General features: G+C 36.5%; 3 protein-coding genes across 8 annotated transcripts; 2 read left to right on the top strand and 1 right to left on the bottom strand.

Moving 5' to 3' along the window:
- Window positions 1-21,445, top strand: LOC145054450 (hydroxyphenylpyruvate reductase-like). Of its 2 annotated transcripts, none has more exons than XM_079002653.1 (2): window positions 1-547; window positions 20,748-21,445. In XM_079002653.1, exons 1-2 carry the CDS (start codon window positions 125-127, stop codon window positions 21,264-21,266), a joined length of 942 nt encoding a protein of 313 aa, XP_078858779.1. In that variant the 5' UTR covers window positions 1-124; the 3' UTR covers window positions 21,267-21,445. The 2 variants fall into 2 exon arrangements, with proteins under 2 accessions (XP_078858779.1, XP_078858778.1); XM_079002652.1 differs by lacking the exon at window positions 1-547 and adding an exon at window positions 20,026-20,537.
- A 996-nt stretch (window positions 21,446-22,441) lies between these two features.
- LOC145054448 (glyoxylate/hydroxypyruvate/pyruvate reductase 2KGR-like) lies at window positions 22,442-23,681 on the top strand. The gene is made up of 2 exons (XM_079002645.1): window positions 22,442-22,619; window positions 23,017-23,681. Exons 1-2 carry the CDS (start codon window positions 22,530-22,532, stop codon window positions 23,533-23,535), a joined length of 609 nt encoding a protein of 202 aa, XP_078858771.1. The 5' UTR covers window positions 22,442-22,529; the 3' UTR covers window positions 23,536-23,681.
- A 50-nt stretch (window positions 23,682-23,731) lies between these two features.
- On the bottom strand, window positions 23,732-25,350 carry LOC145054449 (uncharacterized). 5 transcript variants are annotated; one of them, XM_079002648.1, is made up of 3 exons: window positions 25,144-25,349; window positions 24,655-24,871; window positions 23,732-24,371 (listed from the first exon to the last, which is right to left on the bottom strand). In XM_079002648.1, the coding sequence occupies exon 3, from the start codon at window positions 24,344-24,346 to the stop codon at window positions 23,822-23,824; it is 525 nt and encodes a 174-aa protein (XP_078858774.1). In that variant the 5' UTR covers window positions 24,347-24,371; window positions 24,655-24,871; window positions 25,144-25,349; the 3' UTR covers window positions 23,732-23,821. The 5 variants fall into 5 exon arrangements, with proteins under 5 accessions (XP_078858774.1, XP_078858772.1, XP_078858773.1 ...); XM_079002646.1 differs by having other exon boundaries at window positions 25,176-25,349; XM_079002647.1 differs by lacking the exon at window positions 25,144-25,349 and adding an exon at window positions 24,973-25,126.
- Window positions 25,351-25,699: the final 349 nt, after the last annotated feature.

Here is a 25,699-nt window from a genome sequence, read left to right as displayed (position 1 = left end):
TGTGTACGTGTCCTATCGTGTCTGACTGTCTTCAAGGCGTTCTGGTTACTAAATAGGTACGCATCCAACACTCACTGGACTCATCTTTCCTACCCCCGTTGACCTCAGACAGCCAACCTTGATCATGGAAGCCATCGGTGTACTGCTAACGACCCCGGTGTATTCTTACCTGGAAGAAGAACTGGATAGCCGCTTCAAGCTTTTCCGCATCTGGAACTTCCCTCAAAAGGACGAGTTCTTGAAGGAGAACTCCGATTTCATCCGCGCCATCGTCGGAACCCCCAATTCCAGTGTCAACCGAGAAGTGATCGACTCGTTGCCGGCTCTGGAGATCATATCGAGTTTCAGTGTCGGATTAGACCATGTCGATTTGGCGTATTGTAAGGAGAAAGGAGTTAGGGTTACAAATACACCGGATGTATTGACGGAGGATGTGGCTGATACAGCGATTGGATTGATATTAGCGACGTTGAGAGGGATCTGTGAGTGCGATCGGTATGTTAGGGCTGGATTGTGGAAGAAAGGTGACTTCAAATTGACTACTAAGGTTAGATTTCTTCATCTACTCTCAAAAAAATTTCAGTGATCTCATCTACGTATAGTTAGTCCTACTGTTTTACTTAATTATTATATCGATGCTGTTTCATAGCATTATTCATGTTAACTTTACCATGCTATACGATATTGTTAATCCATTCAGCCAACGGAATTGCTTTCAGCCCCTGTTTACACTGTAGGTATAAGTTCTAGGTATTGGTTACTAGCTTTGACATTCATTAAAAAGGCTATAAGTTCTAGGTATTGGTTTCTTGCTTTGACATTTATTAAAAAGGCTCACTAAAAAGGCTCAAATAAAAGACTAAAGTCTGGATAAATTAGTTTATATTATTGTTTATTAACTTATTAGTGGTGAGAGAACATAGTTTCTGTAAAGTGTTTTGATTAGAAATAAACAATAATCTATAAAAAGGGGGGAATGTTTTTTAAAATCAGTTTATTTAGCTTATCTCCAACACAATAACCTGATTTTTAGTGTTTCCTATCCAGAAACTTAACGGGTGTTTGAGATTTCTTTTCAAGGGGAAAAGTCATTTTTGTAAAAGATCTTTTTCCAAAAGGAAAAAGATGTTGTTTAAAAAGTATTTGTGATTTCTTTTGCTTTTCCAGCCTCAAAAGTTTAAAAAGATACAAAAAGTCAGGATGTATGACTTTTGCAAATGCTAGTTTTTATGTTTTGGTAAAAGTTGGTTTTAAAAGTCTTTTTCCACTTGGCAACAAACAACTTTTGGAATTTTCTAACTTTTTGAAAAAGTTAAAAGTCAAAGAGCTGATTTAAAAGGAAAAACAAACACCCTTTTAAACTTAGCTAAAAGCGGTAGTAATAAGCAATAAGCTATAAGCTCTTTTTTTTTTTTTCTATCCAAACACGCTCTAAATATACTAATCCTAAAATTAAGGAAAAACTATAGAAAACTACTTACATATCGGTTTCATAATCGATTTAGTCCTAATATCTTAATTTTATTCAATTAAGGTCCCGTTTGATAGTTCCTTACCGAGAAAGAGCTGTCTGGGAAAGGTCGGTCTGTCTGGGTAAGAAATCCTGAATGAGTAAGAAACTATGTTGTTTGATTGTACATCTGACTTAATATGCTGATTGATGAAAAATGACCATTTTACCCTTCTACTATACAACGATGGATGAAGTTGAAAAAACATACAAAATGTAAATTAGGTACAAATCCTTTAAAAATCCAAATAAATTTTATAAAAAGAATCATTGTTTTTATAAGTTATATGGTATGTATTTCAAAAGAAAAAAATGGACTTTTAAGTACAGTAAAAAGAATAGAAGTCTACATGGTATGTAGACATACAATTGGTTTTCATTGAGCAATCAATCAAACACGTGGTATGCATAATGCATCTCAACAAATAATACATTACCATGATTAAAGATAAAAGAAATCCATGTAAAATAAATCAATTAAATGTGAACTGTACCTGCATATTGAAATCAAGAATAAAGCAATAGTTTTTGATTGAAATTTATAATGAATAATCAAAACGCATAGGACCAAATATCACTTCTCATTTACCATATCCTACAAAGCACATGAATTGATTTCATAATCATATAATCCAATTTGGCATGTCAATTTTGACTTTTGTATTTCAAGATTAGAACTTCAAGGCTTCAATCCGGTGATCATTAGAACCCATTACATCTTCGTTATTGACCAGAAAACATTGATAACATCCAAAATTCCAAATTCACCAACTTCAAAAATTTATTGATAAAAAATTCAACGCCATGGAATTCATAATCTCCAAAAATAACATTTAAGAACAGATATGTATGTATCTGTTCAGGTATGAAATAACCAACAATAGCAAAATCACTTGAAAAACCGAAACTTTTATTCCTCTCAACAGCAAAATAAACATTCAATAGCAAAAGAACATTCAAGAACAAACAACAAAAATTGGAACTTTCCCATTCAGATTTTGAAAAATCAAGAGCATAAATTGGAACATTCAACAACAAAATAATGGGAACTTTTATCCCTCTCAACGGAAAAAATCAGAACTTTCCCAAAAATCGGAACATTCAAGCGTACCTGATGAGATGAGGAAGGAGCTTCGATCGGTGGGTGGAAGAGGAAGAATGGGGTCGACATGCTTGCTGGTTAGGGAGAATAAAGGAGTCGCTGAAAGAGGATGAAGAAAGGAGGCGCTGGAAGAGACACGTTAGGGAAGGGTAGTAATGGAACCTTTCTCAGTCAGCCCATTTTTCATTTCTTTCTCATTCAGATATTTCTGTGAGAGTTAGATGCACAAAAGTTGATTATCAAACACTTATAGCTGACCGAGTCATCCAAAAAGGTCTGAATCGACTCGGTCAGATGATTCTCAAACACGACCTAAGTCCTAAAAACGGTCATTGTATTAAACTTGACCATTTTACCTGGTCAACACGACACCCAACTTTCAGAAATTACACTTTTGGCCTAGATTTCAAATTTTATTACAAATTTGGTCTAAAATTTACCCTTTTGTCTTAGATTTTAGAATTTTGTTATGAATTCATTATAACTTTAATTTTTTCTTTTTACAATTTTTTTTTCTCAAAATTTTGTTTCAAATATGTTTTTTCATTACAAAATCAAATTTATATAAAAAACATCTTTTCAAATAAAAAATCTCGTATTTTCAATATAAAAACTTTTTTTATATAAAAATGTATATATATATATATATATATATATATATATATATATATATATATATATATATATGAAATAAGTGTTTGTATATATATTTTTGTAAAATACGTGTTTGTATATATTCTTTTTATAAACATGGATTTGTATAAATATGATTTTATAAAGAAAAATATATTCGAAACAAAATTTGGGAAAAAAGTTGTAAAAAAAACTACAGTTATGATGAATTCATAACAAAATTCTAAAATTTGGGCTAAAATGGTAAAATTTGGATCAAATTTGTAAAAAAGTTTAAAATATGCGTCAAAAGTGTAAATTTTAGATCAAATTTGTTATAAAGTTTGAAATCCAGACCAAAAGTGTAATTTATGAAAGTTTAATGACATGTTAAAATGGTAAAATGGTCAAATTTAATACAATTATTGGGTTTTGGGACTTCTATTTTAATAAATAAAGATCTATTTTGTCATATGTCAATTTCTCATAAGTTTAACATTTGTCATTTTGTGGTATCTTTGAAATAAATAATATCCATATGTCAATTTTTAGGTTTTTTTAATTTTTAAAATTAAAAAACTACATAATACATATAGTTATATAAGTAAAATATTAAATGTAATAAATATGATTATAAATTGTAATAAATATGTTTTTTCCTTCTTTATTTTAAAATTTAATTTTAAAAAATACTTAATGTTTACATTTTGATATTTTTTTAATCAACCCAATGTAATAAATGGGTCCCACACCTACTAATTGAATAATATATATATATATATATATATATATATATATATATATATATATTTATATATATATATATCGATTATGAGGCCAATATGTAAGAATTTTTTAAAGTTTTCCTTCAACTTCTTAAGTTTTTAGTTTTTACTGATTTATAGGCACTAGAAGAAGGTTAACCCGACTTTATTTTTAGTTTCTATTATATAATAATTATATAATGTTTGATATGATTATATAAATAATAAACTAGAAGTTTGGTATAAATAATTGTAATCTATATGGTTTCTGTAAATAAAGTACAAAAGGTTTCCACAATTCAGCCAAAAATTGGTTTATTATTAATTTTTTTTAAGATGTAGTTCCTACTCTTTTAATTTGTATTTTATATTTTTCTAAATACTTTATATTTATAAAATAAAAAAGAATACCCATTTTTATTATTATTATATATAATAAAAAGTAATCCCTTATAAATAATATAGTTTTGTGGCTATAAAAGTTTTTTATTTCATACTTTGGCCACAAAAATTTCTTATGGTGGCAGCTTTGGTCTCTTTACTTTCATACATTGGCAATTTCCTCCTTCTTATTTTGTAGAATGACGCTTTCTGTCATCTTACTTTGTAAAATAACACTTTCCACCCATTTATTTTGTAAATTGTCACTTTTACCCCTTTAAATTTATACAACGACAATATCCACGATTTCCACTTTTCGATATTGTCATGTTTTATAACAAATGACATTATACCCCACCCACATCATCCTTTTCCTTGAAACTCAAGGCGACGTCGATAATTGGCCAGCCAGGAGGGGGGATTCGACTTCTAATCTAATTTAGTCGATAATTAACTTCTGTTAAGCCGTTTTGAGGGTATAGAAGGCGGCCGGAAGGCCGTTAAGCTAACGGGAGCGGAGATCGGAAGGATTAGAGAGCGGATACGTGTCCGTAATCATGTGGTTTGTTAACGTGACCATGTTTAGCATTCCACTGTGATAGTATTATGTGTTTACTTTCTGATTTCGGTGTAAAAACCTTTTACTTTGTGTTTATGATTGAATGAAACCTTGATTTATAGATTAATTGCTAGATTAGATTGTTTGTTTATGTTTAATTTATCTTGCCAAGCTTGTTAAAAAATCCTTACGTGTTAATGATAATTATTTGCTGTTAATTGTCAAGTAAATTGAGTTGTATGAACATCTGCTTGATTGCTTGTCTCTTATGATTTTGATGACCATCAATATTATACGACTAGGAATAGCGAATGTGAAACTATGATTAATTCGGAAATAAGTAAGTTAATGTGTGAGCCTTGTGTGATAAACCATCAACAAGAGGTTAAATTGAATTAGTAATTTGATTAACTATTATTACAAGTCTTGCTTAATACGAACTGAACACTAGGAAACATGTTAGTTTAATCAACTGATCACTGTTTGAATTGACTTGTTTGCTAAAGGATTAGTAATAGTGAACACGAATCTAATCATTTTAGGAATCGGTGAACATGAATAAATGAATTTTTGTATGCAATTGTCTATGCTTTTAAGGTGTAATTTATCTAAACCAAAGTACCTGAAGAGATTTGTTTCCCTGTTAGTTTATCGAGATTTGTTAATTAATTGTTCATCGGAGATTTAATAAACCATTTCTTTACTGCATTTGTGTGTTTTGTAACCTATAATCAAATATTTTAAATTAATTCACTACCGTTCCCCTTGTGTTCGACACCCTTGGTTATCAAAGCTATACTATACTTGATCGTGTTTACTGCCTGTAAGGTGTGATTTAGATGCGATAAATTAGGAATTATAAATAAAAAACTAGTGCATTAAAAAGACACATAAACTATTATTTCAGTTTTTAATTTACTTTTATCGACCCCCTACCCCACACTTATTTCATACAATGCCCTCATTGTATGCATAAAACTAATTAAGCACATAAAAAAAAGAACAGACTCCCCTGGGTAGTTGTGGCGAGATCGAATGGGGCTGCTACAAGTTGCTCCAAACATTGCTGAAAGACTGGAAACTAGAACTGCTGCTTCTGAATTTTCAAGAACGCTGATTTCTAAGATGTGGTGCAAAGATTGCAAATAAATGCATATGTAGTAACAATGACGTGGGAAAGTGTCAACCACGTCGTCTCGTCGAGAGATGTGAAATCTAAACATGGCCACAATGTGAAAATTGTTGGTCACATGGTCATATCAAGAATGGCAGCCTCTTCTCGCGATGAAAACTCCCCCACGACATAGGAAAGTGTCAACCATGTCGTGACAGCCGGGATGATACTTCTACCTCGTGTCGAAATAGCCCTGTCGAAAATACCCGATACCCGAATTACCCGCCCGATTTTTTCGGGTATCGGGTAAAACGGGTCGGGTAAATCGGGTATCGGGTAAATTTTTCCGGGTAATCGGGTTACCCGAAATTTTTTCGGGTCTGGTAAAGGGTATATTTTTTGGGTTTCGGGTATACCCAAATTACCCAAATTATTTAATTTTTTTTTTGTAGAGCTTGTACTATATAACATGTATTTGATCACGCTTAAACTAACTATCATTATTGTAAAACATAAATATATTTATTATGACCATACGACACTAACAATATTAAAAGTAATTTTTATATATTGTCACGTTCTTTAAAATTTAACTGTTTTCTTGATTATAGTTTATATTACAACTAACAAACTCATTATCTTGACGAAACTTTAGAACATGGCAAAACTTATGACTACATTTATCTTAAACATTTTAAACTTTTAAATTAAGATCTTTAGGTATTTGTTTTTTTAACATCTTATTAGATTAGATTAAGTCGTTAAAAAATTACTTGATATCTCATTTATTATTGAGTAGAAAATCTCAATGTTCAAAGCTTGAGTAACTTCGTTTATGTCTCGTTTGTTTATATACACAAGACTAATAAAGCACGACTTATTTATTTCATTAAATTTATTTTTAGGTGAAATTCAAAAAAAAAATCATATTCATCAGGTAATACCCGAATTACCCAAACCCGACCCGATACCCGAATTACCCGAATTTAGTTTGGGTAGGGTAACGGGTAATTTTTCTAATATGAAAAACCCGAATTACCCGAAACCCGAAAAAATTACCCGTTCAACACCCCTATGTCGAAATAAAACTTTATGGTGCGGGAACAACTCATCCATACCATAAGAGTCAAAATATAGTAAAAATGCCACTCTTCTAAATAATCTATCACGAAATCAACACGCACCCCACACTTATGAAAAATCGTGGGTCTTGACTATAATCTAGCAACAGTCGGACCTAGCTGTTGAACTTACTGCTAGCTTTCTAAGGGCGAAAATTCTGCAAAGATCTAAACAACCAAAGAGCATCAACATGGAAAAGAAAAGTACCAAAAATAAAACAACCTAAATTAAACTAATTACATACCAAATAAAAATATTAATACTAAGCAACGCAAAAATAAACTAAAAATAACACAAAAATAAAAATAAAAAGGATAAACTAAGTCACTCGTCATCCTCGTCACCGTGCTGCTGTGTCCCACATGTACCGGCTCCATCAGGTCGTGACTGGAATGGTGGAGGAAAAGGAACCGAGTACTGAAACCCCTGATGGGCAAACAATGCGGTCAACGCATCCCCATACCACTGCTGCCGTCTCTCTACGTGTGCAACACACTCACTCAGGCTCTGAAATCCCTCGTCAATGCGCTGAGCCAGGTAACGTATATCAATCTCTAGCTCAGGTCCTGCTGCGCTCCTCGAGGAGCTGGTCTACGTCGTTGGGCTCGTCGCGGCTGTGGCTCGACTGCACCCTCCTCGACGGCCACGTCATCTGGTCGTACCTGTAAGACACCATCCTCGCCCCGCTCAAGTACACGCATCGACTCCAATAACCGAAGGCTCATCGGCCTCATATCATGAAACACCATCGATCTCGTAATCTCGCGCGTCAACACCTGATAGGATCGAGCTAATCGTGTGATAAAATGCCCCCCGCAAATTGGGCTATCCTCCCGAAGTCCCCTGGCCCTCCTACTCAAATAAGCAGCTAAAGCAACTGGAAGGTTCAGGTGCCTCCCTGGAGTAACAAGCGCCTATAAGAAATACAGGTCTGTAGAAGGCACTCTCTCACTATTCTTATGGTGCGTGAGGGACATGAAAATCAGACGGTGCAACAATCTATATGTGGTAGACCGAATCATCCTCCCCCGAGCAATAGATGGTGTGTACACTCCCCCAGTAATCTCTGCCTAGAAAGTGTTTTCATTGTAGTCATCCGGCCGGCCCGTGAGACAATCAGCAAGGAATGTCGGGAAGTGGACACTCCTCGTCTCGTCTACTATATATATCCCAACTCGAGTGGCAAGCTCAATCGCACTGCATTCCCGACTCACACCACCCAGTCTAAAGGAAAAGGCTGTCTTATCATCGGGTGTCTTCCTAGGGTCATAGGAAACTGTAGCATAAAACTCCAGCAAAAATTCCCGATACACAGGCTCCTGGATCCTGAACAATCTTTCCCAACCCTGACATACGAACAAAGGCACGCCACTCGCGTCCGAGTGGGTGTATTGCAAAAAATTCTGGATCAACTCATCAATTCTAGTCCGGGCTGCCAATCCCCAATCAAAAGAAGGTGCTATGTCAATCTCCTTAGTAAGCAGCAGACTCAAATTGTTCACATATTTGGCCCGAGTTTCATTGTTTAGAGTTTGCGGGAATTGCAAGAAACGATGATCTATCACGTCCTCGGGTGGGTTGGTTCTTTGAGTTCTACGAGCCATAATTCTGCAAAAATAAAAACAGCACAAAACCAAAACAAAATACCACAGCATTAAACAAATTCAAATGAAAAATATGGGTGCTGGTATGGGCTGTACGCTAGGCGTACGTCCAGGAACTCGTATCAACCCCCTGTTTGTTCTAAGGTCATAATAATGCATTACACAGGTTAACTAAAAACATTTATCATCAATACATAAGGATATTTAATAAGCTTAACAAGATGAATAACCAAATTAATATCAATTCAACCACTCAATCAAACCATATTCATAAGATTATCTCATCCAAACAGAAGTAAAAAGCTTTTAGCTCATATCTAAAGCAAGTAATAACCTAAAATCAAAATCTAATGATTCAAACATGGTTCAAAACAAAGATTAAGAAAAGAAAAATGATTATTTGCCTTTGATTCTCTTCTAAATTGTCTCTTATGTTGCAATCTCGAAAATAGCAGCTCCAAGAACCTTCTGGTCTTCAAAAGTCGCAGCTAGCCTCCACAAAAAGTTAGGGTTCGAATCAGAAGAGTTTCTATATATAAATTCTGAAAACAGCGTCAACTCGACGAGTTTTCACCAAAAACTCGTCGAGTTTTTTTCGATAATCCGCGTATACAGCGTGTACGACAAGGCATCTTCGAATCTGGAACATTCTAACCAACTCGTCGAGTTTGTGCTAAAAACTCGTCGAGTTTCTTTTGGAATCAACATTTTCTCAAAACACGAAAGTCGTCCGAAATTGTGTCTAGTTTTCATAACATTTTGAATCTCGTCAATCGGAGTTATGGTTCATGAGATATGGCCAAAACACTGATGAGGGGTCAAGCTGTCCAACAACATCCTTCTTTCTTCAAAATCCAAGATCCAAGCTTCCAATCACTCAATCCTCTTCCTTTCTCACCCTGAGCATGTCTTTTATTGCTGAAATTGAAATATTAAGCTAATTAAGTATCTTTTGTTCATAAAATGATATAAAATCAACAATAATTAATAAGATAATGAATGATTTTTATGACTAAATAAGCCCATATCAGCTGGGCGTAAGTCGGTTTACGCTCGGCGTAGCTAGACGTCCATTGTGATTGGGAAGCCTGGATAAGCACCCAGTACGTTGGGCGTAGTTCGTGTTTCAGCATTACGCTTGGCGTAACTTATATTACGTTGGGCGTAATTGCGGTTTTCAACAATTTTTGTTCTTTTAGCTTCTAAGTCCAATTTCCGCTCCAGTCTTTTCTTTTCCGCTCTATCGACAACTAATAGCTGCAAATCATAATTCAAAGCATTATACGTACTTTTTAGTTCTAAAAGAGAATAATATAGGCTAAAATATTAAGATATAATGTATAAAATATATATATATATATATATATATATATATACACACACACACACACACATATCAACGTCCGTACCCTCTTTCCAACAACTTACACCTCTCCCTTCGGCGAATTAGCTCCTCTGACACCGTCCAAAGATGATCGGTTAAATGGCAGCGAAGATCGGTATGGATTACTGCATTGTGAATTATCCTCATTCTTTGTATCCATTCTTGACCACCATACTCTAGTGGTTGTGTCTCTTGGATGACTTCATTCTCGTCGTACACACATATCACGTTTCCTTCATGTTCTATTATCATATTATGCAATATGATACATGTATACATCACTTCTGTCATAGTAGAAATATCACGATACACGGATGCTTTTGCAACTATCTGCCAACACTTTTTAAGTGCTCCAAACGTTTGTTCGATATTTTTTATTGGACATGAAAAACTTTTAACAAAATTATAAAGCTCAAGATAGATCCCATCCACAAGATAGTACCCAAATTTGTATTCCGTTCCTCGGGGTACAAATGACGAATCTAGGGTAGTACTGTCATACACCTTGTTGAATATTGGTGAGTTATTGAGAATATTAATATCATTAAGCGAACCGGCACTACCGAAAAAGGCATGCCAGATCCACAAATTCTGTGAGGCTACAACTTCAAACACGACCGTAGGATAATGATAATTGCCCTTTGTTATTATCTGTGATATGCGTTAGGACACATACTCCATTTCCAATGCATGCAATCTAAACTTCCTAGCATCCCAGGCAAACCATGCTCATTTTCATGATGAGCATACAACTTTTGTATGTTACTAGCAGTAGGATGACACAAATATCGTAGACTATACAAAGACATGACAACTATGCAAAATTTGCGAAGACTTTCTCGGTCGGTACGTTTGGACATCCTAAAACTCTCGTCTAATGCATTAGGGGGTGGCATATGCTAACATACGAAATACAACATTACATTTCTGAATTGGATCAACGCGTAATGTACCTCTTGCGTCCGGGTGTTGTCTCATATACTTAGACACTGAAGTCACACCTTCTACGATACGTATAAACAAGTCTTTATAAATCCTGAACCATTGACAGAAATAATATCCTTCAAACAGAGCATTCTTGTCAAAATAATCGTGTATGAGAAATTAGTGGGCTATTTCACGTTGTCTTTGAATATATTTTCTTCGTTTACGTTGCACATTGTTTGATTTAATGTTGTTAAGATGTTGTTCTAGCCTATTACGTATGGAGAAGACCGACTACACTACATTATCAAAAGCATCGTCTGTAACATCCATCAATTTTACGCCAAATTTAAACTTTTCAATCATAGATAAAAGTCAAATAGCATTGTTTACAAAAATGTTTTCAAATCATCATCCATCAGAGTGTCCCAAAATCATAACATAAGGATGAGGAGCGGTACGGTCACGCCTTCGCCTTGCCATGATCTCCTGAAGTACCTGAAACAATAAACTGAAAACTGTAAGCCCGAGGGCTTAGTGAGCTACCTCCAAAATACCAATACCACACTAACAATACCATATCAATAATAATCAATCAATCAACATGCATACTGGGCCATCGGCCTGACTGGATCGCCCAACAAGGCCTACAGTCTATCTAGATCTACCCCGAGCCTTCGGCATGACTGGTCCACCACGTGGGCCTACAGTCTCCCCGGACCGCTCATATGGTATGTTGGCCTTCAGAACAAAGCAGGACCGCCTCAACCCAACCAACAAGCAAATAACCATGTGCGCATAACTATCATATATTGGCATATACAAACATCAAACATATATATCTCACTGATCATCAATCATAGAATTCTCTCGTAACTAGAGCACCGACCTAGCAGGTCACTAACATACCAATCCCTACGGATCATAAAAGCATAGCATACTGTCTCCCCTGATTCCGATCTAACAGATCATAACCACATATAGCATACCATAACAAATACAACTAAAGGGCCGACCTTGGTGCTATAGACCCTATCGATATAGTGAGGATAACTCACCTCGCAGATGTCGACTCGGAAGATAAACTCCAACTCTCGGATCACTCGACACAGGCTCCACCACCTATAGTACAGTATACTCGTAAGTCAACCTTATAAGGTACTCCATAACCCACTAGTCAACCCCTGATCAAAGTCAAAGTCCTTAGTCAAGGTCAACATTCCATGTTGACCTCGAATCGCTGAGTACCCTCGGCTACTCGCCGAGTTCGTTGAAGCGTATTCCAACTCGCCGAGTCATCGGGGTGACTCGTCGAGTTCCTTTGATTCTCGATCATACTTTAAGGCCACCCGTCGAGTTTCCTCCTTGCAACTCGACGGATACACACACATACGTGTCCAGGAGAAAACTCATCCGACTCACCGAGTTGTTCTTCAACTCGTCAAGACTATGGCAATCATCATTGGACTCGCCGAGTTGTTCCTCTAACTCGTCAAGTTCACGACCATCTTCATGTGACTCGCCGAGTCAACCTTGCGACTCGCCGAGTCCATTCAGTCCTTTTTTCCATATAGACTTGTTTTGAGCCATGCAGCGACTCCAACTCATAGATCCAAGCTTCTAGGGCATGCTTATCATGTAAAGTTGCAAACTTTATGTGCATGCATGGCTATAAAGACTCTAAATGCCTATTTTAAGTTATGAATGGAGCTTCATGCTCAAGAGGGACCTCAATCATGACCAAAATTGTAACTTTATGATTCTAGAATCCAAGGAGGGTCCATATCTAAAGTTACAACCTCAGATCTAGCCCATAGCTCATCTTACCAACTTAATATTCCACAAAAACCCTAACACTCAACCAATAGAAGAGATCTACAAGAAAGATGACGATTTGGGTGCCTCTAGAAGATGATAACTGAGATAAGTGTTAATTCCCACACTCTACTTGCTCTAATCTCCTTCTCCTCCAAGCCTTCTCCCTCCAAAGTTCCTCTTTTCAAGCTTCAAACACACAATGGGCACACACACACGAATTAGGGTTCTCAAGGACTCTCTAGAACTATAAAGAGGCCAAAGGAGGCTGAAGCTCCTTTAAATAGGGGTGCAAACCCCGGGATTTAGGGTTTCATCTACTAGCTCCTACTCGCCGAGTCCCAATATGGACTCGTCGAGCAGGTGACTTAACACGCGATCCCACCCCGCTGCTACTCGACGAGTAGGCCAACCAACTCGTCGAGTAGGGCTTAACCTAATAAATCTTATTTAAACAATACCTGAGAATCGGGGCGTTACATCGTCTGATGAAGATGACGCAGACGAAGACGACATTCTTGTTTAATGGAGAGACACAATAATCTTGAAGGAATGATACTTTGTGTGTTTGAAAATTTGAGAATGTGGTCATATATAGTATATATAGTGGTTGCAATTATTAAGGTCTTGTTTGTCTGCCATCTGCCAAGATTCATTTTACATAAATGCATGTGAGGATATATATTAATTTCTAATATAAAATACGATTAAAATTAAAATGAAAGTCTACCTAAAAATACATTTAAAATTAAATAAAAAATGTTACATTAATTTCTAATATAAAGTACGATTAAAATTTTAAAACATAACTTACTTCCTAAATACTATACTAAAACACGACTTAATACTGCATCTAATACATAAAAATACTACAACTATTCCCAGTTGTATTCTTTAGCAAGATCCTTCTTTGCATTCTTAAAAACCGACGATCCTCCTCGGACAAGTTGTCTCTCAGGGTTATGAAAAGCTTTAACGAAAGCTTCTTTTCTTTTATCACACGGTTCCTTTCTTTCATCTTTCCCAATTCCAAAAAAACCCTCAAGCTTGTCGTCCAACCCTTTGATATCTCTACTTATCTCCACGTCAGTCGGCGAACTTTGTACTCCTTTCAACTTTCTTTTTGCTTTGTCTCGTCCCATAGGACGAGTTGGAACTTCATAAGGATCGTCGTTGTTGAGTTTAATCCCTCCGATACGCGCATCAGAAGATTAACGGTAGGTTGACTCCGAAGTTTTGGATTGTTTGGACATCCCCGCGTAATCATCATGACTTTTTAGATCTACCCATTTTCGATTGCCCTTCATAACTCCCAAAAACGATTCATTGACAAAAGATTTTCCAACTTTCGCCTTGTAAATCTTTCGAACTTTAGCCATGACATCCACCTCAGTTGCACCGCTTTAGGGGTTTTTTATTATATTCATGTATATGCCTTTGAACTCCATTGTGGCTCGGTTGGCAGTCCTCCACTTCAAGTAAAGTGACTCGGGGTTGCGGTACTTCTTATTCAAGCGGCGGAAAAAGTTATTCCAAACTTTTTTTTTGAAGGTTGTTGAGTCTTGGTCGTTCCCATGGATTGGGTCCTCTGACACATCTAGCCATTATTGAGCTAGTGCCTTCTCTTCATCATCTGTCCACCCTCTACATGGAGCCCTCCTTTTTCCTTTTTTTTTGTTTGTGGTTCCACTTCGGGCTCTTGAAATGATTCTTGAACGAGATCTTTAGCGGGGCCTTCATCGGAAGAATCGGTTGACTCGTCGAGTAGGTGGCGTGGTCGGGATTGAAAGTTAGTTTGCGGTTGGGGTTGAGAAAAGAATTGAGTTTCTTAAACTGTTTCAAACGGATCAACATCCACATTCGGACAAGGTGTTGGTTGATATTAGTTGTGGTAAAATCTCATTGGTTGAGAATAGAATGGATTAAGTGGAAATATTTGCGAAGCCATTGTTGGAAAGTAGAAGCTAACAGGAGAGTGAATTGGTTGATCAAATGATGGTCGATAACTTGGTGATGATGGAAGGTTTGGTGATTGAGTGTTTAGAGGTGGAAGGTGTAGTGATGGAAGGTTTGAAGATTTCTTTTTGTTGGTTCTTGCGGTTTTTTTTGTTTGAGATGAAGACATGCTTCATTGGTGAATTGAGAGAGTTTGTGAGAGATATGATATTTTGCGTGTGTAAATTGGTAAGAGTGTGGTTTGATTTATATTAGTTGAGTGGTAGTTGAATATATATATATATATATATATATATATATATATATATATATATATATATATACACACACACACACACGCTTTTTTTTAAATGTAAGTTGGTAAGTAATTTATTAAAAGTTGGTAAATAATTTATTATGTCAATTCAAAAGCGAATACAAAAGCTGGTATAAACGTGCCAAGTCAAATCCGGTCAAAAGCTGGTAAGTAATTTATTTATGTCAATTTATTACATCTCAATTGATTCAAAGCAATCATGTCAAATCCCCTTCGTCCAATCACAAGCCACACAAGCCTTCTTTCTCGTCTCGTTACATCTGTGGCAAGCCAAAAATGGCGAGTCCCCTAGCGAGCGCTAGGGGGCGATGTTCCAAATGGGTAGCGACCCATGGCGAGCAACCTTAGCGATTCCACTCTGTAACGAGATGAGAGAGAAGGTTGTTGAGCGGAGTGGAATCGCTAAGGTTGCTCGCCATTGGTTGCTACCCATTTGGAACACCGCCCCTAGAGCTCACTAAGGGGTTCGCCATGTTTGCCTCGCCACAGACATAACGAGATAAGAGAGAAGACTTGTGTGTCTTGTGATTGGACGAAGGGATTTGACTGGATTGCTTTGCATTAATTGAGATCTAATAAATTGACATAAATAAATTACTTACCAGCTTTTGACCGGATTTGACTTGACACGTTTAAACCAGCTTTTGAATTTACATAATAAATTATTTACCAACTTACATTAAAAAAAACGTTTTTAATATATATATCAAATCACTCTTACTAATTTACACACACAAAATATCATATCTCTCAGTAACTCTCTCAATTTACCAACAAAACATGTATTCATCTCAAAAGAAAAAAAAAAAAAAAACCAAGAACCAACAAAAAGAAATCTTCAAACCTTCCATCACTACACCTTCCACTTCCAAACACTCAATCACCAAAAATTCCATCCCCAAACCTTCCATCACCACCATGTTATCGACCATCATTTGATCAACCAATTCACTCTCCCACTAGCTTCTACTTTCATACAACGGCTCTGCAAATGTTTCCATTTAATCCATTCTCTTCTCAACCAATGCGATTTTTCCATAACCAATATCAACCAACACCTCGTCCGAATGTGGATGTTGATCCGTTTGAAACAGTTTAAGAAACTCAATTATTTTCTCAAACCCAACCGCAAAACTAAATTTCAATCCCAACCACACTGCCTACTCGACGAGTCAATCGATTCTTCCGATGAAGGCCTCGTCGAATATCCCATTCAAGAATCATTTCAAGAGCCCAAAGTGGAACCACAAACACAAATAAAGTAAAAGGGAGGAATCCATGTAGTGGGTGGACAGATGATGAAGAGAGGGCACTAACTGAACATGGTTAGATGTGCCGGTGGACTCGATCCACGAGAACGACCAAGACTCAACTACCTTCAAAGAAAAAAGTTTAGAATAACTTTTGCCACCGCTTAAATAAGAATTACCGCAACCGAGAGTCACTTTACTGTGGAGGACCGCCAACCGAGCCGCAATGGAGTTCAACAGCATATACATGAACGCGATGAAAAACCCCCAAAGCGGTACAACTGAAGTGGATGTCATGGCTAAAGTTCGAAAGATTTACAAGGCGAAAGTCGGAAAAGCTTTTGTAAATGAGTCGTTTTGGGGAGTTGTGAAGGTCAATCGAAAATGGGTAGATCTAAATAGTCTTGACGATTACGCAGGGATGTCCAAACGAACCAAAACTTCAGAGTCAACCCACAGTCAACTTCTGATGCGCGTATCGGAGGGATTGACCTCAATAATGACGATCATTATAAAGTTCTAACTCCTCCTATGGGGCAAGACAAAGCAAAAAGAAAGCTGAAAGGAGCACAAAGTTCGCCGACGGACGTGGAGCAGAGACATCAAAGGGTTGGACAATAAGCTTGAGAGTTTTTTGGAATTGGGAAAAATGAAAGAAAGGAACTGTTCGATAAAAAAAAAAAGAACCGGTCGTTAAAACTTTTCTTAACCCCAGGAGATAACTTGTCCGAGGAAGATTGTCGGATTTTTAATATTGCAAAGAAGGATCTTGCTAAAGAATACAAATGGGATTAGTCGTAGTGTTTTTATGTATTAGATGCAGTATTAAGTGGTGTTTTAGTGTAGCATTTAGGAAGTAAGTCATGTTTTAAAATTTTAATCGTATTTTATATTTGAAATTAATGTAACCTTTTTTATTTAATTTTAAATGTACTTTTTAGGTTAACTTTGATTTTTAATTTTAATAGTTTTTTATATTAAAAATTAATATATATGTCATCACATTCATTTAAGTAAAGGGAATCTTGCCAGATGGCAGGCAAACAAGACTTCAATAATTGCAATCACTGTATATGACCACATTTTCAACTTTTCAAACACACAAAGTATCATTCCTTCAAGATTGTTGTGTTTTTCCTTTGAAAAGAATGTTGTCTTCGTCTTTGTCATCTTTATCAGACGATGTTTTTTATAGCGTAGTACAGTCGGTCTTCTCCATACGTAATAGGCTAGAACAACATCTTAACAACATTGAATCAAACAATGCGCAACGTAAACGAAGAAGATATGTCCAAAGACAGTGTAAATCGGCCCACTAACGTCTCATACACGATTATTTTTATTATAATGCTCTATTTGAAGGATATTATTTTCATCGGCAGTTCAGGAATCATAAAGACATGTTTATGCATATTGTAGAAGGTGTGACTTCCGTGTCTGAGTATATGAGGCAAGCCCAGATGCAAGAGGTACATTACGCTTTGATCCAATTCAGAAATGTAATGTTGTATTTCGTATGTTAACATATGCCACCCCTGATGCATTAGACGAGAGTTTTAGGATGTTCGCACGTACCGTCCGAGAAAATCTTCACAAATTTTGCATAGTTGTTATGTCTTTGTATGGTCTACAATATTTGCATCATCCTACTGCTAGTGACATACACAAGTTGTATGCTCATAATGGAAATGTGCATGGTTTGCTTGAGATGTTAGGAAGTTTAGATTGTATGCATTGGAAATGGAGTATGTGTCCCAATGCATATCATGGGCAATACACAAAGGACAATTATCATTACAGGATTTGTGGATCTGGCATGCCTTTTTCGGTAGTGCCAGTTCGCTTAATGATATTGATATTCTCAATAACTCATCAATATTCCACGTGTATGCCGGTACTACCCCAGATTTGTCATTTGTACTCCGAGGAACGGAATATAAATTTGGGTACTATCTTGTGGATGAGATATATTATGAGCTTTCTGTTTTCGTTAAAAGTTTTTCATGTTAGGATGACCCTCAGAGGTCCAGATTTGAGAGAGTCCAAGAAAAAGTAAGAAAAGATATCGAATGAACGTTTTGAGCACTTAAAAAGTATTGACAGATAGTTGCAAAAGCATCCATGTTTCGTGATATTTTCTACTATGACAGAGGTGATGTATACATGTATCATATTGCATAATATGATAATAGAACATGAAGAAAACGCGATATGTAGGCCTGGCAATGGAGCGGGTTTTGACCCTGATCCGATCCAAACCCTTAACAAATATACGGGTTTGGAGCATAGTTTTTGATCCGTTTACCCGTTAACCCTTTTATTAAAAGGGTCGGGTATGGATCATCACTGATCCGCTCCGTTTATAACCCGCCCCATATAAGTTTTAGAAATATAAATTTATATTTTATATTGCCTAAAGTTTACATTAAATTCCAATTAGAAGTCAAAAGAGAAAAGGCCAAAGACTAAATTGTTTTTACATAGGACTCGAGGACTCAACTTCTAGACTTCCAGTCTTCTCCCAAGAGTCATGATTTCATTTCATTTATATTTCATCATGTAATCACCAATTTCATTTATAAATCAATAAGGTCATTTATCAACCGGAAGAAAGTTTGTAATTGTTATTCTCTATCAATATAATCGACGGTCAAAAACCAATCGAAAGTAACTAAAATAATGATTTTAATTCCAATAGAAAGTCCTTGAGTACACAATGTGTTTTCTAAATCAAAACTTAGTTTTATTTAATAAATGTGATTTTATGATTTAAGTAAAATGTGTTTGATTATTCAAAAAACCTACGGGTTACGGGGCGAGTTTGGATATCTGCTGATTCGGTGGATAAGGGTATGAGTTTGATTATTCAAAACCCTGCGGGTTACGAAGCGGGTTTGGATCGGATTTTGAAATTTGTTAAATGTGTTTGGATCAAGTTCGATTCGCTCTAAACCCGCCCCATTGCCAGGTCTAGCGATATGTATGTACGACGAGAATGAAGTCATCCAAGAGACACAACTACTAGAATATGGTGGTCAATAATGGATACAAAGAATGTGGATAATTCACATTGCAGTAAACCATACTGATCTTCACCGCCATTTGACCAATCATCTTCGGATGGTCAATCTTGATCTAAATATGTCATTGGAAGACGAATTGGAAGACCAGTATTCGGAGAAAGACCCGTTGTTTCAGTGTTTTTTTTTTTTTAATTTTATGAAATGTGTTTTAGTTATGAAGTGTGTTTTTTATGTATTAAGTCGTGTTTTTAGGTATTAAGTCATGTATGTCGGTGTTAAGTTACGTTTGTAGTGGTTTGAATTACTAAATCGTGTTTTTAGGTATTTTAAGTTTTAATTTATGGTAACTTTTTCAATTTAATATGAAATGTTTGTTTTTTAAAAAATATAATTGATATTATATTAATTGTTTGTGGTTTTAAAAAATAAATTTTGTTTAATATTTATGCATAAAAAATGTTTCTATATTAAAATAAAGTATTTTAATTAAATTAAAAAAAGGAAAATAAAAAAAATTGAGTGACAGGGTGTTAAATGGTAAAAAAAGAAAAAGGTGTCAATATGGCGAAAGAAAACGTGAGATCCGCGCTAGACTCTATGCATATCAGCCAAAGCCATTAAAGTATTAAACTTATCGTTCCTACACCAGTGGACCTCAGTTACTCACCGACCTCTATCATGGAAGCCATCGGTGTCCTCATGACCTACCCCATGTCTTCTTACCTCGAACAAGAACTCGATAAACGCTTCAATCTCTTCCGTTTGTGGAATCTCCCCCAGAAAAACGACTTCTTCAAGGAGAATTCCGGTTCAATCCGAGCAGTCGTCGGAAACGCCAACGCCGGTGCCGACCGAGAATTGATCGACTCGTTACCGGCTTTAGAGATTGTATCTAATTTCAGCGTGGGGTTAGACAAGGTGGATTTGGGGCATTGTAAGCAGAAAGGGATTAGGGTTACTAACACACCTGATGTGTTGACCGAGGATGTGGCTGACTTGGCGATTGGATTGATGCTGGCGACGCTGAGAGGGATTTGCGAGTGCGATCGTTATGTTAGGGCTGGATTGTGGAAGAAAGGCGACTTCAAATTGACTACCAAGGTTTGACTTCATCATCTACGCGGATTTAGCAAATTTTTTAATCGATCTCCTGTTCTATTAAATCAAATATTAGATGCTAATTCACACTATCATGGATATGATCTTCCTAATCAAATATTAGACGAACATACTATATCAGTTATGATTTGGATGCTGTTTCTCACTGCTGTGATATTGTTTTTCATCTTTTGTATATAATCCTTGTTGCAGTTCAGTGGCAAAAAGGTGGGAATCATAGGTCTAGGAAGAATAGGGACAGCAATTGCCAAGAGAGCTGAAGCATTCAACTGTCCAATAAGTTACTATTCCAGATCACAGAAACCAGAAACAAATTACATATACTTTCCCAGTGTAGTTGAATTGGCTTCTCATTGTGACATCCTTGTTGTGGCGTGTGCACTAACTGCAGAAACTCGCCACATCATCAACCGCCAAGTCATCGATGCACTGGGTCCCAAGGGGTTTCTCATCAACATTGGGAGGGGCCCACACATAGACGAACCTGAACTGGTATCCGCCCTTGTTGAAAGGCGGATAGCAGGTGCAGGTCTTGATGTGTTTGAGAAGGAGCCCCATGTCCCTGAGGAGTTGTTTGGGCTTGATAATGTGGTTCTGTTGCCACATGTCGCGAGTGGAACTGTTGAGACACGAAACGCGATGGCTGATCTTGTTGTTGGAAACTTGGAGGCTCACTTTTCCAAGAAGCCATTGTTGACCCCTGTTGTTTGAATATGATTATGATGATATTGGTATTAAGTTACTACCATTTAAAAAGCTGTTGTTGACACTTGTGAGCTTCTTTTAAAGTCTGCTTATTCTTCTAGCAAAGCTTTAAATTCCTCAATACCATTTTCAAATTCATGGGTTGTGCAAGGAAATTGAATAAATATACAAAGCAGATTGTAGCATTGTGTTGGTATTTTAAGATTTTGATTTTGCAACTGATTCTAACCACACTTAAAATTGGCCTTTTTGATTGGAAAAATATGTAGAGGGAAATGAGGTATGCATGATTATGAACCATAAAAATAATATATAAAATTGACATTTTTATATTTTAAAATAATTCTTCTCTCTTTAAACTTTTTTCATATTCTTTCCATTTTTTTAAACATTTTCAAGTTCTTGGTCTCTTTTAAGTATTTTAAACTCTTAAAAGCTCTTTTAATTTAAGTATTTTAAACTCTCAAAAGCTCTTTTAAAGTCTTTCAGCCTTTTTAAACTCTTAAAATATTTTCAATTCTATAAGCGTTTTCAAGCTTTATACACCTTAACTCTATAAACTCTTTTAAGCTTTATCAACTTTTAAAACTTCTCCAAACTCTTTCAAGCTCTTTTAACTCTTTAAACTCGTTTGACAATTTGTTAAGTTTAGGAAAGAATCACATATAAACTCGTATACTAAATAATAATCAAACAAATGATAAATGATGTATTCAAAAACAGTCTAAAGCATGGTATGGAGTATGGACTATGGAATATCATACCAAAATCCTAAGTCAACTATATCTCTCTTCTCATTATCTCTTAATGGGTTCCTTTTCCATCTTACAAAATAGTCGTCACGTAAAGCATGTTTTATAATCTAGAACAAAGCAAGCATGTTAAATAGAGGCTCAAACACTACACCCCAAGTATCACGAAAACGTTTCACAATGACAACTGTTCTCTTTTGGATACCCATCTTAGTATGAATGAATGCAACATTACTTATGAGACTCTTCAAATGACTACATCACCAATCCTCTATGGTTCTATGGACGTGTTCGGAAAAAATAGCTGATAACGGTTAACTTGTAGCGGGTAGCTTCTAGCTAATAAGCGTTTCGTTTAAACTAAACGCTAGAAATTTGTATTGTCAAACGAAGCTTTTTGTTCAAAATGAAGTATTTTGTCAAACGCTAGAAGTTGATTTGTAAGCAGAAAGGAATTAGGGTCAGCAATACACCTGATGTATTGACTGACGACGCTGCTGATTTAGCTATTGGATTGATGCTGACGACCTTAAGAGGGATCAGTGAGTGCGATCGGTACGTTAGAGGTGGATTATGGAAGAAAGGTGACTTCAAATTGACTACTAAGGTTTGACTTCATCATCTACGCGAATTTCGCAATTTCTTTTTTAATCATCTCCTGTTTTACTGAATCACATTTCAGATGCTGCTTCACATTATCAAAAATAGTTATTTTTTACTATATCAGATGCTATATCACTTTAAAGTCCGATGATGCTTCACACTATTACTGATCTGATTTTGATTTAGTAACCTAATATCGGAGGTGCCACGTATATGATCTGATTTCCACCCAACATATCATGATTCAATTAGGGTTTTGACTTTTGATGATAGTTACTTTCTGCCAACCACTGATTTCTCAGATTCAATGAATATTCAGCTAGAACATTTTCATTGATTCGATTGCTTCATGTCATTTTGGACTAGTGTTTTTCATATTTTGTTTATAATCCTTGTTGCAGTTCAGTGGCAAAAAGGTGGGAATCATAGGTCTAGGCAGAATAGGGACAGCAATTGCAAAGAGGGCTGAAGCATTCAACTGTCCAATAAGTTACTATTCCAGATCACAAAAACCAGAATCAAATTACAAATACTTCCCCAGTGTAGTTGAATTGGCTTCAGACTGTGACATCCTTGTTGTGGCGTGTGCACTAACTGAAGAAACTCGCCACATCATCAACCGCCAAGTCATCGATGCACTGGGCCCCAAGGGTTTTCTCATCAACATTGGGAGGGGCCCACACATTGATGAACCTGAACTGGTATCCGCTCTTGTTGAAAGGCGGATAGCAGGTGCAGGTCTTGATGTGTATGAGAATGAACCCCATGTTCCTGAGGAGTTGTTTGGGCTTGATAATGTAGTCCTGGTGCCACATATTGGGAGTGGCACTGTTGAGACACGAATAGTGATGGCTGATCTTGTTGTTGGAAACCTAGAGGCTCATTTTTCCAATAGCCCATTGTTGACCCCAGTCGTTTGAATATGCACTCTCATCAATTCATTTGTGCTTTGTTGTCCATATACTTATTTTAGCAACTTTAAACTCCTCATCAATACCATTTCCATTTCATGGATCCGGTATAGAAGATTAATAAATATACAAAGCAGAATGTAGCATTGTGTTCATTGTGTTGGTGTTCAAAAAAAAAAATCTTTGCTTCTAATTTCAATCGAAGTTGGTCAAAATGAGAGATTGATTATGTTTAAAGTAAAATAGATAAGAGATATTACCGCTACTACAAGAATAAAAGTAAAACAGTCGCTAATCATATACAAACTTCAGTCAAAACTGGGATTCTTTTTTCGTCGTCTTCTTCATCTTCATTCGATTTTTTGTTAGTTTCAGATTTCTTATCATCAGTATCTCGGATCTTCAATCCTTGCAGTCCATCAACACATGACTTCTCCGCCTCATCTGGCACCTCCGGTTCCACCACCTTATCCGGCATACCCTCTCTTACGCCTATAACCACCTCGTCTCCTACCACCTCCGACAATTCACCGCCTTTCTTTGGAGCACAAGCCCCCGGAGGATCGGTCTCGGTTGTGATTCCGACGAGTCTGTCACCTCCAGATTCGTTTCCAGGCCATGGATCATTGATGCAGTCTCCTTCTGATTCATCATCGGAATCGTGGAAAATATGTGAGCGGACAGCGGTGGCCGCCTTCAAGAAGGCTTCTTGTATGGAGTCCGGATGAAGTGCACAGTCCTCAAGACCTGCATCTTCGAGTAGCGGTGGGTTGATTTTATCCAACAAGCTACCGATATTAGCTTCTCTGGTGGCTTCCATTTGCAAATTCTTGGAAGTTGAATCCCTAGCACATGTATGAATCCATAGTGAGCAACAATCAAGGAGGTATAATTCCAACATAGCTTCAACATCATCAAATAGAAAACCTAAAATCGGAAATCACAGCATACATGGAACAAACCCCTATCGGATCCTAAATCAAAGGCGCAATAAATGAAAATCAAGCCTAAAATAGTCATAAACTCATAGCAGATAAAGGTTATTTGTTCCTTTGTTAACAAAACCTGAAATCGACATCAAACAAAACTCAAAATCGATATCAGATCTCATGAAAAGAAAATTCTTACTTAAATATTTGAAGAAGTTGAGGAATCGTCGATTTTCGTGGAAGAATATTATGAATCAAAGGATTAAGATCGAACGGTGTCTACAGCGTTTGGAGAAGAAGAGCAAATGTGTAAAACTGATGAAGTTTTTTTTTTTTAATAGATAGTCCCACACTAGCACTTCCGTCATTTTCATAAGAAAGGTGATGCATCTGTTCCACCTTATCCCACATCACCCCTGCACCGCATGCCACAACAAGAAGAGTGTAAAAGCTCAAGGCATGACGTGGAATTTACACGACACGCGTCTATCAAAAAATAACGGGGATACATCCTAACCTTTTCCTATTGCAAGAATAATCGACCACAAAACCTACTAAATCTGTAAAATTAAACGGCTGAAGAAGCATTTACTAAATCAAAAAGCAAATCAAACACAACTAACAAAACAGTAAACATAATTGGATTGAATCTAGGAAACTAATTGTAACAAAGAGTTATAAACGATACCCGATCTGATAAATTATAGATGGAGATCGAACCTAGGGAAGACGGAGATCAAGTAAGGTTGCGGCGTGAGAGAAAAAACCTTTGAATTCTCCAAATACTTTGGTAAAGCCGAGCTGTGGACTGGTAAAAAGATGGGGGCGAGAGGGAGGGGTTTATGTTGAATTTTTCACAATTAATAGAAGGCTCTTTTCAGAACTAGATTCGTCCAGAAATCAGCTTCTAGAAATATCTTCTACATTTTGACCTAATTTGGGCTAGGGGCCAATTTTAATTGGGTTTCGTTTTTATGATCTAAGATAGCTCAGTGCCTGGCCTCGCTCAATGACTCATCGGCCCATTGAAATTTTTAATATTCATGAATCTTCTATCTTGGAGATACACTTTTTTTTTTGTTGCGAAAGAGCTATCTTAGTTCCATCTCAAATTGGAATCAAAATCCGTTTTGCCGATCCATTGTATTAGAAAGTGGTGTCCATTGAAGATCCCTGACAATTGATAGATTGAACAACGTTGTGTTGAGTCCTTCAATCTCGAAGTTCGGTGCCCTAAAAAATCA

The sequence above is a fragment of the Lactuca serriola genome, chromosome 5, assembly GCF_051521515.1.
Source record: "Lactuca serriola cultivar US96UC23 chromosome 5, Lser_US96UC23_V15, whole genome shotgun sequence".
NCBI classification, from domain to species: domain Eukaryota; kingdom Viridiplantae; phylum Streptophyta; class Magnoliopsida; order Asterales; family Asteraceae; genus Lactuca; species Lactuca serriola.
This window is presented reverse-complemented; position numbering and strand designations above follow the sequence as displayed.